At 40.3% G+C, this 17,630-nt stretch overlaps 1 protein-coding gene across 1 annotated transcript in view; it reads right to left on the reverse strand.

Annotated features, from left to right (window-relative positions):
* Positions 1-17,630, reverse strand: part of cacna1ea (calcium channel, voltage-dependent, R type, alpha 1E subunit a) — a 193,784-nt gene that overhangs the window by 36,289 nt on the left and 139,865 nt on the right. The window contains exons 11-19 of the mRNA XM_080430496.1: positions 17,405-17,458; positions 16,586-16,627; positions 14,128-14,223; positions 13,313-13,522; positions 5,671-5,783; positions 5,096-5,208; positions 3,772-3,903; positions 1,264-1,333; positions 522-639 (exon numbers count right to left, since the gene is read on the reverse strand). Of these exons, the coding sequence (XP_080286622.1) occupies positions 522-639; positions 1,264-1,333; positions 3,772-3,903; positions 5,096-5,208; positions 5,671-5,783; positions 13,313-13,522; positions 14,128-14,223; positions 16,586-16,627; positions 17,405-17,458 (948 nt within the window). The remainder of the gene's footprint in view (positions 1-521; positions 640-1,263; positions 1,334-3,771; positions 3,904-5,095; positions 5,209-5,670; positions 5,784-13,312; positions 13,523-14,127; positions 14,224-16,585; positions 16,628-17,404; positions 17,459-17,630) is intronic.

Genomic DNA, 17,630 nt, shown 5'->3' on the forward strand with positions numbered 1-17,630 from the left:
TAACTTTAATCTGAAACACAATTTTATACAATATAGACCTGCTTCATCTCTCTCTCAGCTAGGGGGTCCTTGGCCTGAAAACGTTGAAGACCCCTGGTTTAGAGTGATGCTAGGTTCTTGGTTTACCTGTGATCCTAGTTTATTGAGGCGCTACACTCTCTGCATTCGATGTACAGTATGTGTTTAGCTTGCTTATTGTAAGTCGCTCTGGATAAGGGCGTTTGCTAAATCCCTAAGTTGTAAATTGTAGTAGTTTTTTTGTTTTTGCTTTTTTGAGCTTTATTATTATAGTGCTGTGTAGACAGAGAGGAGAACATTGGGGAGAAAGTAAGGATGACAAGACATCAAAGTCACCTGAGACAAGAGTGGGGCAGTGGGCCCTTTTCACAGAACGTTTTTGACAGGTAAACACATCTTAAAGCTACAATCCTTAAGTTTTCTGTTGTTCGTCTCCCTCTCCCAATGGATATGGTCCATTAATAATTAAACTATAGATTTCAGTGGGAGGTACGATAGGATGCAGTTTCCAAACAGGGTGAGCACTATGAAGTAGCTGGAAGCCCACATGCCAGACTTGACCCCTCCCTGAGAACGAATCCCGTAGTACATGACTTCGTTCCAGTCCTCCCCTGTCAAGATCTGTAACGTCACATTTACAGGCACACGTGCCACACACACACACACACACACACACACACACACACACACACACACACACACACACACACACACACACACACACACACACACACACACACACACACACACACACGTGATGAAACACCAACATTGAACACGTGCTGGAAGGCAGGTGCTGAATCAAAATAGAACATATCCATTTTAAAATACACACACATGCCATGCCAACACAGATTCCGTATTAATAGATTATTATTTTTTCACGTGTTTTTACTTTGAAATCACTGTAACAAAGAGTGGCAGTCCAGCAAAAAGTGTGTGTCATAATTACTTAATACAAATCATACAAGGGTACATATATTTATTGTGATGGAAATGACATTTCTGTGTAATGTCTGTAGTTGGAAGGAATATGAAGAGAATAAATAATATTTGGCCTAAAACCTGTATGAAACTGACAGGTTGAACAAGTTGCAGAATGAGCCCTTTTTGCTATGAATACAAGCTTTTATATTTTGTGATTCTGTTCCCAGAAATGGCTTAGGCAGAGCACTTGGTTCACTCCTTGTATTTCATAGCATAATACACCTCATAATAATATGGAAGTGTTTGTTTGTTCCAGACCTGAAAGACAGTCATGATGGCAGCAGGAAAGGTGTCAAAATTAGTCGGAGTGTAGTCTTCAAAGATGAACCTAAGAGAGATAAAGACATGATACACTGTGCTGTAAAAAGCTGTGCCAGATTTAGCACTTTAAACCTTGCATTCTGTTAGAGAAAATCATATTATTTCTGTCTCCTACTGGCTATGCAATCAGTGTTTACAATAATTACAACCAGATGCCACCACGGTTTACAATAACAACAACCATCGGGCCATGTGTGACAACTCATTGAACTCATATATCCAGAAGAGTTGTCATCTGGGGGCACCAATAAGGAACGAAGGTCATTAGATTATGCCTTGATTGCAGCCAGTGTTGCTCTTGCTCTTAAACGCATGCATGTCGGCAAACGCCAAATTGGTCGGATTGGCGGTGCGACGTAGGTGTGAGGGCCGTGTAACGGCCCAAACCTCTAGTGACAAATAGACCATTGGAGCTGCAGTCGCAACAGGTAAAATGCAGACTTCATCAGTTGAAGGGTCAGTGTTATGCGTTCATGGTAACAGTTTGTCGTCTGGTGATGTCAGACTAACTGCTGGTTGAGCATGCCTTCTGCACAGCTTATTCCAGAAAGATGAAAGTTTCAAACTTTTGCCTACAAAATAAAATCCAGAGACCTTCTCCTGGAAGAAGGTTAGGCCCAAGGGGAACTGTGTACTGTAGGATGTGTCCGTTTTGCTTTTTCAACCTCTTTGGGGGACACAGAGACTGAAACACACCCATTTCAGCAGATGAAATCTTTACACGTCAGTCTAGTCTGAAGTAGGCATGTAACGATTCACTCAACTCACAATTCTAGGTTCACAATACGACACAAAATTATTTTCCAGACAAATGACCGGAAAATCATTTTTTAAAATTTATTTCTCTTACACAAATCCAGTATTTTCTTCCCTTGAATTTTTTCAATATCGTGTTTTCTCTTATCCTCCTTTCAATACAGTAGCAAATGACTGAAAACTTGTTTTAATCAATTCTCTAACAAAGATCCTGTATTTTATTCTTTATTTTGTCTTGTCATGATTGCGCCCTCTGCTGTTTGCATTGCGATACGTTTTTTATTAAATCGATTTAAAATTTCGTTTTTTTTCTTAAATTCTTAAATTTCTCACCAGTTTGAATCGATTTTAATCGATTTACGATAAATCGTTACATGCCTATAGTCTGAAGACATTATGCAAGCAATCAGATCTGGAGCAGTCGGTACTCCCACTTGACATCAGGTGGGAACTAGCAGCCATGACTTCCAACTGCAACAGGCAATATGTCTCTTACGTGCACAAGAGACTGATGTGTATTCATATTGTTGTTTGAAATGTCCTATTTCTTATGATTATCTTTTGAAACTGTACTTCATGGAAGCTGCTGTTAGAATGCAAGAAGACAGGATGTGCTGTGAGTAATAGTTTGGAACAGTGGAATGGCTCTTAAACGTCATTTGAAAATTAACACACTGTTGCATGCAATAAGGATGAGACTACTGAACCAGACCTTTTTCTTCAGTAAAATCCTGTGTTCATTTAACTCCCCAGCGTTTTTGATTGCCTGGAGATCCATTAAATCAATTTCACGTCTGGATCCACCTGGTTCTTACCTCCTGGCTCACTTTTTTGCTGCTCTAAGAAGTGCTTCTCTCTTAAAGGAATACTTCACACCCCAAATAACACATTTTCTATAAATCACCCACCATGTGATTTTTCTCATGGCTTCAAATACCTGATGTATTGAAGTTGACAGGAGGCCAAGGTTAACAACAGCAAAAGTCAACGGTCAAACTGTTCTCAAACAGTCAACGGTCGAACACATTTTTTTTGTAGTATTTTACAGGTTTTTTATTCTACAATGTCTGAGGAAGCAGATCAAAAGAATGTTACTCAGACACGATCAAAGAGCATCGTCTGAAGCTCTCGCTCTCCCTCTCTTAACCCATTCAAACCGGGAACGCATCTGTGTATCCATCTTTTATACTATGGCTATTCAAAAATAACAGATATAGCGTGGCATAGCGTGGCAGGAACTTGTAGATCTACAATTTTTGAAAAATCTTCAACATTTGTGCAAATATTTGAATATATATTTTTGACTCAAATCTTTGCTTCTGGGGGTCCCTGGAACAAAACATTTTGAGATGGGGGTCCGCGGCCAAATACATATCTAAAAATGTTTTCTAAATCCTGACAGTATGTTGCTATATAGTGGCGCTCCAACTTTTCCATGTCAAGGACCCCCAAAATGATATGTAGCTCTACAAAAATGACATGGAGCTCTACAAGCTCGTAGTACGGCACTCAGTGCCGCGCTATGAGCTTGTATATCTGCTATTTTTGAATAGCCAAAGAAATCTAAAATGAAAGAGATGTGTTCCCGGGTTGAATGGGTTAAAGGCTGCTAACCTCTTTCAGAGCCACACAATCATTTGGTTGTGGGTTCCATTCCTTTACCAATTCCTTGAACATCTGTTGTGTTACCTGCCACCAAACAGCTGCATGCCGAGCAGTGCAAAGACCACGATGAAGAGGAAGAGGAGGAAGATCAGGGAGATGATGGATTTCATGGAGTTCATCAGAGAGACGACAAGGTTCCTCAGAGACGCCCAGTACCTGGCAAGTTGCAATAGGAGGACGTTATACTGTAAATCAGGGGTCTTCCAACGTTTATCAGCCAAAGGACCCCCTAGCTGAGAGAGAGATGAGCTTCATAGAGTTGTTTGACAGACTATTATCAGTGTATGTTGGATTCATGTTAATGTGTGTTTTCAGACATTTAAAGGTAGGGTAAGTGATATTTTTTGGTTAAAACAAAAAGTATTTTGTTAAAAGGTTAAAATACTATATTCTGATAGTAATCATTGCTATAGAGTGTTTGTTCAGTAACAGATGTCTCCCTGTCTCTCCAGCTCTTTAATAAACAGAAAATACATTTTTCGGTAGGTGTCAAATTCTCAGCCAATCAGGAGAAAGTACCCATTTTTAAGCTTAATTTGTATAGTGTTCCAGTTCCAATTTTGCCTGCTCATTTCTTAGTGTCATCACTTCCAATTTCACTTGTTTAATCTGTATCCTGATTGAGTTCTCTGTCCTGGTTGGATAAAATTGGAAATGAAACTGAAACTGAAACGAAAATGCATTTTCTGTTTAATCAAGAGGTGGAGAGACAAGGAGACTCCTAATACTGAACAAACACTCTATAGCAATGAGTACTATCAGAATATAGAGCTATTTAACAATTATTTTAACCAACGCAAATCACTTACCCTACCTTTAACCAATTGAAGGGATAGTTCACCCCCAAAATGACTTTTTTTCTATCGATTAGTCACCCCATGGAGACTTGAATTCATGGATTTTGTTTTGTTTTTGTCGCATACCTAAGCTAATAATTTGATGACCGGCAGCCGTTCCTGTAGGAGACACAAAGACTCTCCTTTGTGTCTCCTACCGGAACCGCTGCCTATCGGTCCGCTGGTCATCAGATTATTGGCTTATAGGAATGCGAGAAAAAATTGGGATGACTAATTGATAGAAAAAAAGTTATTTTTGGGGTGAACTTTACCTTTAAACAGTCAATAAACTTGACTTTAATAAACTTGACCTTTCACTCTGTACTTCTGCTCTTTTTTCCCTTTTGCCGAAAATAGCTGATCAACAAGCTCACAACGCCTCGCGCAGCTAGTCCTATCACACCTGTAGTAACTCTGCGGACCCCCCCCCCCCCCCGTTGTAGACAGCCTTTACAAAACACTCATCATCATCATCATTGAGGACACAAAATTAAAAAGGCGGCAGCCCTTACTTGGTGATCTTGAATATCCTCAGCAGACGGAGGGCTCGCAGGACACTGATGCCAAATGAAGTACCAGGCCTGAAGAAGCCCCATAGCACCTCAAAGATGCTGCCAACAATAACCTACATGTATGACACAGAGAATCAATATCAACGTCAATGAGAACTCATACCATCACTTACTGTATGACAAAAGATAAAAAAAGACATAGGGAATGAGAGGGAATTGATGCTACAGAATTCACACACAGATACGCACACACGCATGCATATGAGCGAGAGAATGAGACAAAATTAAATTGAAGTGAGAAAGTGTTAGTAAAACAGAGAGACAGAAAGAGAGATGCCGAATATTTCTGCAGACAAATAGTTCTGTATAATGTTACTTCCTTCACAGATGTTACCAATGATACTAAATAAGTCTCTGTACCATTCGGGTCAAACACAGACAAGGTGCTGCTATTGCGCATGTTGGCTCACTGGAAAGGCTCTGCTACATTAAACGGAACGGCGCCTTTATGAATTAGTATCATTGGTAACACCTCGATTATTGACTGCCGTGAAAGGTCTAGAGAAAGGACTTGCGCTGCAATCGAAGCGGTTGAAGGAGGAGTGGAAGTAGAGGCGTGGTCCCAGGCTGTACATCTTGAGGAACATCTCAGTCATGAACAGGAACAGGAACAGGAACTCTGCATAGTCTGCAAAAACAACAACAAATTAGAAATACAGCATTGCAATTGTATGCCCCCTCCAAGAAGGTTATATCAATGTCTGTCCAGACTCATATACTGTATGTGTATGTGTACCTTGTACTTCTAACCATATAATCAATCCTCGAGTCCAAGTGGACTCAAGGATTCAGTCCAAGTGGACTCAAGGATTCAGTCCAAGTGGACTCCTGAGATATCGCAAGGTTGGGACAGACGTTCGGACGGACGGACGGATGTACAGGCGTACGTTACGTACATAAGTATATACATACACATACGGAGAACCCAAAAACATAGTGTGTCCATGACTGACGCCGGCAGAGGCGTAAAATAGGCAAAACCAGCAGTTAAAGCATTGGAAGACAGACCGAGGCTACATTGTTTTGTCAAATAATGACAAAACAACTGTGAAAACGTCTACACTGATGAGAAAATGGGCCTCATCCGAGAACATTTTTATATTCTTAAGTTAATGACTTGTTTTGTACGGAGTGTGCCACATCAGATTCAGCAAATGCTCCTAACTCATGCTTAAATTAATTATAGCATGATAGTCTACCCTAACGCTGTGCAATTAGTTATTGCCTAATCACACGATAAACAAATGCCTTCATTGCAATATTATCTCACTAAACAGCACGCTAAAATAATCTGACAGGGCTTCTCTGGGGTGTATTAGAGCAGCTTGCCACCAGCTGTGTCAAGGCACATCCGCCAGGCCTTCAAGTGTGTATGACACTCATTGTATGAGCGCTCCTGTCTACTCTGTGGGTTGACTAGAGGTGTACTCAAGTTTGAAATCCGGACTTTTTACTTGTAACAGAGTATTTTTACATTGCAGTATTGATACTTTTACTTAAGTAAAAAAATGTAGCACTTTTTCCACCACTAGCCATGAGCCATGAGAGCTATACAGCATAATCTCTAAAACCTGGAGACAATGGGACATTTCTGTAAAATGAAAAGAATATTACAGGAGTTTGTATGGCGACAATTAACAGTTGACAAGTCACTTACAAATAAACCACCCATCTAAATCAGTGGTTCTCAACCGGGTCGGGACCCCCAGGGGGGTCCCTAAAAGATTCTTTTCTTGGGGGGGGGGGGGTCCCCAGAAGACAGTGAAGTGACAATTTAAGGACTTTTAAGACCTTTTTAATACCCCAAAAAAATTAAAGAAAGAAAAGAAAAAGACCATTACTGCATCAAAAGTAATTAACAAACTATACTATAAAAAACTGGTGAAACATTGGCGTTGTGGGCTTGTAGATCTGCTATTTTCACAATATTTATCTGTGGAACCGAGTCAAACTAAATTCAATGCCTCAACTCCTACATTCCAAGTGCTTATCAGGGTGGGGGGTCCCCAGGTCAAATATGATTATTTTGGGGGGGTCCCCAGTTCAAATATGATTATTTTGGGGGGGTCACGGTCTGAAAAGGTTGAGAACTACAGATCTGAATGGGCGGTGCTTACCATGCGCAAGACACATAACAGCAGCATTGTTTTGCAGCACAAATGAATTGTGTGCTCACCCAGGCCATCCAGCAATGACATTTAGCAGGTTGTATTTTGCATCTGATATAATTTGGACGTTGATGGAGTCATACTGCTTGCAATTCAGGAGGGCAAAAGCTTCTGGGGGTTGGCGCTTTGATGGGTACAGTCTATTACTCCTATGATGTACTAGGGTAGTCCAGCAATTGCATGATGTTCCTCTTACTGTAACCAATTCAATCCGGGAACGCATCTACAAGTGTCTTCTAAATCCTAACAGTTTTCTGAAAACTGTATGTTGCTATAATATCAGTGGTTCTCAAACTTTTTCATGCAAAGGACCCCCAAAATGATATGTATTTGGTCGCGGACCCTCATCTAAAAATATTTTGTTCCATGGATGGACCCCCAGAAGCAAAGATTTAAGTAACAAATGTTCGCTTAAAAAATATATTCAAAGATTTACACACATTTTCACGATAAAAAAATAAATAGCAGATCTACAAGCTCATTATAGCCTTGTATATCTGCTATTTTTGAATAGCCAAAGTATAAAATAATGGCTATATTAAAATGACACAGATGCGTTCCCGGAATGTGATATTAAAAGGAAAATGTACATTGTAATTTGTACTTATGAATCTTTCTTTTTTAATTGTAGTGGCGTAATATTCGACCAGGAATACAGTATCTATGCTTAGACTCAAATACTGGGGTTGAGTTGTTTTTACATCAACAACCGATGTACAAGCTCACAACACGTCACATTGTGGCACATTATTAAAATAATTATTATTTATAATCAATAAATTCAATTAGTTTGATTAAAGCTGTGCTATGTATGTGCTTTTTTTTGTGAATACAATGTTATTTTGTCCAATCTGTATGGTAGAGTATGTTAATGCAATATCACTTATACAATCGGGGTTGAATTGGGTCTCCCTGTTCTTCTATTGAGACATTTAGATTCTGTGTCTGGTTTGACACGACTGGTTGACAAGTGGTACAGCCTGAAGTGTCAAAATTACATTTCTCCCCTGAACAAGCAGGCATGCAGGCTCTATTAGCTCAGTGGTAAAACAAAAACCAGCACGTGCACAGGAGACCCAGGTTTGAATCCGGGGTAGAACATGAAAGTTACGGAGTGCAGCTTTAACTGTTGTTCTCCTAGTGAGTACCTGGACAAGTGGTGGAATATAGGGATGGATCGGTGTGTTTGTCTGCTGAGTTGCAGCTCTAACAAGTTACAGATTTGTAGAAGCACAGCCCGTGGTAATCTAAACCGCTACAACAACCATCCATCTGTCTCTGGTAATATATCAGCACACCGTCTAGACACGCTCTCTTCCAAGGGCCTGATGCGCCGAAGGCTTCCAAAAGAAGTAAGTATGTCATGACGTGCCTGATTACACTTTCCACTGACTTGTTATATACAGAGACACATTAACCTTTAACCCATTAAGACCTGAAGCCGCTTTTTAAAAAAAAATCTAAATCCTAACAGTTTTTTCAAAAAAGAAAGAAAAAAAATCATTTTCACGATTTTTCAAAAATAGCAGATCTACAAGCTCGTTGCGCGGCACTCGGTGCCGCGCTATGAGCTTGTAGATCTACTATTTTTGAATAGCCAAAGAAATCTAAAGTGACACAGATGCGTTCCAGGTCTTAATAGGTTAATCAGTGTATAATTGAGGTCGTAGTTTGAATTTGATGTTCTAATGTTAAACAGTAGGATCCATAGCTAATGTAAATTAACGATAACATCATTAGGCTATACAGTATGAATGGATTTAGAATATCATATCATAAATCATAATTTGAATTGCAGAGTCAACCAGGTGTAGTACACACACAAACCTATTTAATGGATAAACAGACAAACATATGAATACATACATCTTACCCTTTTTTATGGCCACATACTGTACTTCATTTAGACACTTCAGCTCAGAAATAACCAATACCCTTTACCATATTGCATATATCCATTTACTGCAATGATATTACATTCAGATTTGACGGTGTGACAACAAGCAGGACAACATCTCTGAAATCACAAACCCCCCAGAGCAGAGCATAAAATACAGTTTCACATAAACATAACATTGAACCTTCAAGGCATAATTAAACTACTACATATCATAGTACAATCCATAGAACCACAGTACAATACACAGAATCATAGTACAATCCATAGAACCACAGTACAATACACAGAATCATAGTACAATCCATAGAACCACGGTACAATACACATAATCAACCTATAACAACATGAACTAAATGCCACAGGGAGGAGGCTGGGGAGGTGGAGGGAATTTGAAAACCTACAGCCGTACACCAGCTGAGACGCAAAGCACGTAGAATGAAACAGAGCACAGAGGCTGCTTAAATGAACCGCTGAGGGAATGAGGGCGTGAGTGAGTTTGCTTCTAGCGAATGGCGTGAGGTTGAACGTACTGGCTTGTGGGAGTATGAATGAATTAGCTTGTTAGCGAATGAATGGGGGGGGGGGGTCCGGGGAGAGTAAACGTAGCAAATAAACCTCCTGCCTTCCGTGTCTACATGAACTATCGCTACGCCGTATTGTACATGTAGGCCGTGTGTGTGCCCTGTTACAGTGGCGGCTAGTGGATTTTTCCCCAGGTGGTGCTACACCAAAAATTAAGGCAATAACGTCCTACTATGTTATCATCACACTATTTTATTTTGATAGGCCCTGCCCTAGGCTATAGTCATTCATTTGTGAAAGACAGACATAACTAATGGCATGAGCAAAAACCTTTTTGTACTTATACTAATAATAATAAAATGTTGCTGTAGCCTATTATATTATCCATATTCACTGCAATAATAACAACAGACAAAAAGTTGTTTCTTTATAAGCACGGTGGTGCAGTATAGTGATTGGTGCAAATAAAATAAGTTAGGTTATATTATGTTTACAATCTACGTAAGCACTCTGGTATGAGAGACAGCATTCTTAATCCTGTATCATACAAACCAAACCGCGTGTAAATCGGTTGAGAACTCAGCGAGTTGTGGTGCTTTTCATGCCTCAATAAGCTTGGTTTATACTTCGCGGGAAAATCGCAGAAGTGAAGCTCAGCAGTTGGAATGAGCAGTAGCAGTCAGTGCAGTTCTATGTGTATAGATATCTATGTGCTGGGCGCAGCAAACCTGCGCTCACGGCATTCACTTGCATTGAAGAGTGAACTACGCATGTGCAAAACTTAAAATGGCGAGTGAATGGTAAAGATGTTTGCGCACACAGCATTAAGTTTAGACAACGAAGAACGTTTTTTTATCTACATTTTATGGCAGATTATACATTTTACTCAATAGTAATAACTATATAATATTTACCTTGTTTGTTTGATAATTGAAAATATATATAGAATATATTTTAAAGTAATACTATTTATTCAAGGAAGATCTAGAGGTGGTGCGGAGCACTAGCGCCCTCTATTGATGGGCCACCACTGCCCTGTTATCTCCCTTGCTCTCTATTCTCCTCTAATACACAAACAAAACAGACGTATGAGATCTCACGAAAGGATAACTTCCCCCAACACTGAAATGACTGCTACGTAATTAGCAGCCCCAAAGGAACACCAGGCAGGGTTGACAAAGGACGTCTGTCGGTATCTTGTGTGGAAAATCAAAGTGTGTGGACTGTGTGGATCAGAGGTTAACCACTTGAACCCTTGCGGTTCCTATTCTGGGCATGTCATATAGACCCCACACAGGCTGTTACCCATTGACTCTGCCAGGTCAAAGTGCCCTTATGGGTTTATAGAAACCCATCATGGATACCGGACTGTCTCTGCCCCTCTCGGTTTTTGTTGTACATCTCTCTTTCTTGGTATATTTTCTATTATTTATATGAAATGTCGAAAATGTACCGGAAGCTTATTTCACAGTGAATTCAATGGTTATTTAAGAGCCTCTAGTCTCTAGACAAGTTATAGAGTAGACTGAAAAGTTAACAGCCTGAGGTTGACATTTCTCAGATTTCCTCTGCACCGAGTGACAGCTGACAGGCCCATATGTACCAAAAAAAACAAATGTAAAAACTAATGCTGCAGGGTCCTAGCACCGCGGCTATTTTAGAAAACAACAATGTTTTCAGAAATGGTACTTTAAAATACATTTAACAGGGGCATGGCCACTGTTAGATAAATAAATTAAATAAATACATATCCGGTGCCTATGTCATTTTAAGCGTTGGGGGCAGACACTCGCGATGAAAAATTGCGTTAAGAGAAGTTGTCAAAAAACACATATGTGGAATGGTTATTGTGAAAAATACACCAATGAAAGATTATGTCAAAACCTACGTTTGTTTCATTTAAAAAGTTACACAGTGTGACTTTAAATAACTTCATCTGGGGGTGCTGCTACACACAGCTACAATCTCTGTCTGTGAAAAGACGGAGGTGTTCATCGGTTGCCACAGCAACAGGCAACCCTCCTCTGAACTCTTGAAAACACTTTCTTGTTACTTCAGTAGCATGTGATTATTCTACTACCCCCTTGCTAGAATCAAGATACCAAGAAATTCCAACTCTTGGTGCCCACTCCATCAGCAGTGCACCAAAAGGCCGACTACGGGCAATCATCCATCCAACAATGCCCAACGTGAGAAGTCAGCCTAAAGCCACCGCTGGGACTGATTCTGTCAGGACCGTAAACTCTACACAACGTTCCCTACTACCTTGATGAGCCGAGGCCCACACAACCCTCAACAGCAAATCCACCACTGTCATGGAGCTCTATGACGCCAACATGACGCCAACCTCTAGACAGAGACAGAGATCTGCCAGCAACAGGCCAGCTCAGCAAATGTAGCTCATATGGCCACTGCATTAGATAATTTCTGTTTATCCTTAGTTAGGGTTTCCGCGTTTTTCCTACCATAACTGCTTACTAATTTTACCGCTTCTCCCCTTTTAGTTTCAGATTCCATATCGGCCCCTAATTTATATTCCCCTCATTGCATGGGCTGTGAAAGGGCTAAACCCAAGGTTTGTGATCATAGGCAGGGAACAAAATTAACATTTTGGCTTACCAGCCAGAGTGGCAGGTAGATTTAAAAAATGACATAGAAATACTGTGTCAGTGATTGCTGCTCTCTCTGTAGTGTTGAGAACTGATCTAGCTAATAATGCTTTGCATTGTAGATAATTGTTACTCTATGGTACATGACCCCCTCTAAGCAAACAACTCTGCCTATTTCCACTGAAAACACTTCTTTTACGTGATTTTGTACACTTGTTGACTGTTTCTGGATGCACTCGTTTAAGGACACTCTCCCAGTGAGATCGCTTGATTTTAAGTGCAACGTGTATAGCATGCTACAAACTGACACCCACCCACATGTACACGCGTACACACACAAATGCTGTTCCACTTTAAAAAGAAATACAGCTTTATGTAGAATAACTAACAGACAACAGAAGTTACTGTATTCCTTTTTAGACTCTGTCATTTACCAGCCAAAGGGGAAATCAACACAACATTGCCAGTTGGCGGGTGCTACTTTTGCTCCCTGATCATAGGCAATTCATCAGTGATTTATTGCACTGACTTTTCGGTTTGGATAACAGCATACTAATTGCACAGGACTGCTACAATAGTGTAGACGTGGACCACTTATGAATTGTTTAGAGAACATTCATATGAGAAAATTTCTTAATGTGGTTCTCCTAAATCACTTACACTGTACAAGCCGATTGATTGATTGATTGATTGATTGATTGACTGATTGATTGACAGAACGTTTTATTAACAAAATCGCATGTGTGTGGATCGCAAGTGAATACAGGTGCATACAACAGTCAAAAGGATAGACACAAGAAAGCCTGAAAGCTTATTTCCATTGTGGTCCGACTCCTTTCGACAAAAAAAAACAAACTTAAGAAGCAATGTGTTCATATCAGTGGTTCTTGCACGAGGCCCAGTGTTTATAATGCAACAAAGGAGCATAACATTATGAAATAAAGAACGGGGGACTCACAGAGAAAGTGGGACAGCCAGTGGGGCTGATTGTGGTGAACGATGGCCACGCACAGCGTGTTCAGGGCCACCAGGCCCAGCACAGTCCAGTAGAACGTCTGGGTCTTGACCATGCGTCGGATGGAGATACGCAGCAGACGCTCCTTGCGGCGGAAATACGCCGCCGGGCCTCGCTTGGCAGTCCTGATGCTGGCTCTAGCCATGGGGACGCCTTGAAGTGACGGAGAGAGATGAAGAAGATGAATAGACGATAAGGGTGGGGTATAGTGATGGGCCGATACCACATTTCTTCAATTCGATACGATACCGATATTTTTGGGGGCGATTTTCCGATACCGATACCGATACCGATACCGATACCGATACCGGAAACATAACCAAACCGGAAACGGGACCGGAAATGACCGTAAACCGGAAACGGGAGTACCAGAAACGGAACCGGAAGTACATTAAAACGTATCGATATTTTTTTTAAAGTATCGATACCAAACGATATTCAGACAATCGATCGATATATCGATACAAGTATCGATATGCCCATCACTAGTGGGGTAGAATGAGGGATGAGAAAATGATGGATAGGAGAGACAGTGTGAGAGAGAGACAGAGGTTGAGTAGGAAATAGAGCAAGAAATTGTCCATAAAAAATCTCCAGTCATCCTTGCACGGCGCTGTATAATCTTACCCTGGAACAGGCCCAGTTCATGGTTCAGTGGACTTGATTGGATTCAACATTTCAAATCAAGTGCCCCCCTGTATAATCCGCTGTTTATGAGCCGCCGGTGTTTTCGAGACCGTGGAGAACCCCCCACTCACCTACAGAGGAGATGTCACCGTACTGTTCCTCTCCCGGTGGCCCTCGATGGCCCACGTCCATCCCTCTCCTCTTGATGGTGGTGGCTCTCTTCAGCACTGCGGACACAGAGGGTCAATCACACTGGTCCCAAAACATCCTGTACGCGCAGTCAAATCTCCTGTGTCAATTTAACTCTGGGATTGTACAAATGTAACCAACATTTACAAATGATGTAAACAATAGTTATATTTATACACTCTCTGAGTTACAAATGGATAAATTAACACTGAGGATCTTTACTGTGTACAGACAATAGATCTTAATATCCCCATACTGCAGTGATGAACAGGGCAACCTTCTGGGCAACAGTGTCCAAGGAGATGCTTTGCAGCATCCTCTTGTTGCTAGGAAACATTGAAACCAATATGTCTGACCTTTATATGCCACCTGTTTGCCCGTTACATTGTCCAGAACATTACCTACAGTAGTATTACCATACTATGCCTATTAGGCAGTGGTGGAAAGTAATTGAGTACATTTGCTCAAGTAGTGTACTTAAGCACAATTATGAGGTACTTTTACTTTACTTGAGTAATTCAATTTGTTTTATACTTGATAGTTCTACTCCACTACATCTTAGAAGCAGATGCTGAACTTTTTTACTCCACTATAATGATTTGACAGCTTTAGTTACTATTGTAGTTACTTTGCAGATTTAGATTACTAATACAAAACATACATCAGCCATGATGATGCATTAAGCTACCCAACAGCACATTAAGTAATTAAAAAAAGCCCCACCTTTATCAGCTGCAACATTACAGTGATGAAAACATTAATGCCAATACCGTATACTATTACGTTTGGTACTGCACTGCACCCATACTTTTGGACTTATATATTATATTTATACATTGTGGTATTGCCACTTTTACCTAAGTAAAACATCTTCCACCACTGCTATTAGGATACCCATAAGTAAAAGCAGGCAATGAAATTCATTCGTGAAATCAAAAGAAGTAATGACGATATAATGAAAAGGCAAATCATAAAGATCATATTAAAAGCCATTTCAATGGCAAAGCCGAGCCGCGAAGCCTGCAATGCTGTAGCCAGAGGGGAAGGTTATGCTCATTAGCACCACGGTCTAACCCATTAAAACCGGGAAAGCATCTGTGTCATTTTAGTTTTTTGCGTTGGCTATTCAAAAATAGCAGATGTACAAGCTTACAGCTTGTACATCTGTTATTTTTGAACACTTTTGAAAAATCTTGAAATTGTGAGAACTACTGTTTTAGAAGGCATATGTAGAAGCCTCATAGGTCTTAATGGGTTAATGAGGTTAAAATGATCATTTAACGTCATTAGAAGTATCCCGTAACAATGCAAACAGTGCTGCTATTTCAGAATTATGTCTCGGTCAACCCATGCTCAGAGGCAGTTAGCTCGACAAGCCATGCTTTATTTAAACATTCAAACCATGTTGATGTGCCGTCAGACCAGTCACGTCGGGGCACATACAATATGCGTGTGCTTATGATTTATGATGTCCCTTCACCCATGCAGCCATCCATCCATCCATCCCCCAAACACCTTGTGATTTTCGACTTGAAGTCAATATTTACTTGAGCAATTTCCCACTTCTCACTTATCAAACACACACACACACACACACACACGCAGGCATACACACAAAGAAAGGCAGGAACACTGAATCCTGTCGACACCAAACTCGCACATGCAACATACGCACGTGCGTGTGTATCCGCACTCTCGCACACGTGTGCAGATGCACACGCACTGTTTCTGTTTCTGCCCAGTGGTTGCTAAGGCAACAGCAGTGTGCCACCTCTCTTTTTAATCAAAGCTATTAGGATGTCTGAGTTTATTTCCATCACAGCAGCTGGACCAGAAACCATGGTTCTACTACACATTAAAATCCATTTGTAACTTGTAACTTTGTAACCAAATGTGTGCAAATGTATCGGTCCATTTGGTTAAATTTGGACACTCTTGTGTGTATATATCTCGGGTGTACACATTTGTACATGTGCAGAGATAAATAACACTGAGGATTTTTACTGTGTACAGCTTTGTGTTATACAGCACAGGGGCCCCCACTTTCATTTTTCCTGGAGAGGTCGGAGAGAAACAAATTGGTCTGATTTTGACCGAGGACATGGTGGATGTGTGTGTGTGTGTGTGTGTGTGTGTGTGTGTGTGTGTGTGTGTGTGTGTGTGTGTGTGTGTGTGTGTGTGTGTGTGTGTGTGTGTGTGTGTGTGTGTGTGTGTGTGCGCGCGCGTGCGTGCGTGTGTGTGCGCGTGTGCGTGTGCGAGAGAGAGAGAGAGAGAGAGAGAGAGAGAGAGAGAGAGAGAGAGAGAGAGAGAGAGAGAGAGAGAGAAAGAGAGAGAGAGAGAGAGAGAGAGAGAGAGAGAGAGAGAGATAGAGAAAGAGACAGAGAGAGAGATGGGTCTCACCATAGTTACCGCTTGTACTCCACTCTGGGAGCATCCTGAGAGCTGCCAATCAATCAATCAACATTTCATAAAAAAACCTTGTTGGTTCAGTCACACTGCAGCTCATAAAGTCAAAGGTTGTTCGCTCTGTGTGGGTTATTAAAGATAACTAAAACTAGATCCATTAAAAAAAAAAAAAAAAAAAAAAAATTTAGTTAGCTGAAATAAAAAATAAAAACAAGGTTTTATAAATAATGAAACTGTACCGTGTTCACAAAACTAAAACAAACTGAACGCATGGAGGAAATGTCCTTAGATTTTGTCTTTGTCAATGTGTATCATACATACCTGTAATAAACCTGTATCGTCCAATGTTTTTAATAAAAAACTAAAACTAACAATAAAACTAATAAAAACTAATCTAAAACTAAGCCTTTTAAAAACTAAAAACTTAACTAAACTACCAAACCCGCTTTAAAAACAAATGATAACAAAAATAAAACCTAATGAATACTGAAAAACTAAAATAACCTTGTGTTGGACCATCCAATTGTACAATCAAAGGGTTGTTCAGAGACCAGCTAGACGCAAATGTAATTTAAATTCAATCAAATCATGAATGAAAAGCATAAAAATATCAAATAAAAAGATAATCAAATCTGAAAAAACTAAAAAGGAATTTTGAACAACCAAAAGCCAAATTGCATAAAGTGTAAATAATTAACTAAAATTAATATACTGTGCTCTAGGCATGAATGATAAAGCTAAATGAAGGTAGCAGAGAGAGAGAGAGAGTTTCCAAAACACAACCAGCAACAGAAAGGACATCTCCTGTCTTACCATCAAGAGCGGAGGGTCCCGAGTTCTTATTCTCCTCAGCAAGCATCACCTCCTCTGGAAAGCAACAGTTTACTTAGTGACCACATTATGACTAGTATTACATTGGAATTTGTAAATGTTAAAGGAGGAAAGGGGAATAATTTCTGGTTTCCACATTAAGTATCTTGCTCAGGGACACTTCGACAGGTAGACTATGTGAGCCGAGAATTCAACCATCAGATTCCCA

The sequence above is a fragment of the Gymnoscopelus braueri genome (genome assembly GCF_963280865.1).
Source record: "Gymnoscopelus braueri genome assembly, chromosome: 6".
Taxonomy (NCBI): domain Eukaryota; kingdom Metazoa; phylum Chordata; class Actinopteri; order Myctophiformes; family Myctophidae; genus Gymnoscopelus; species Gymnoscopelus braueri.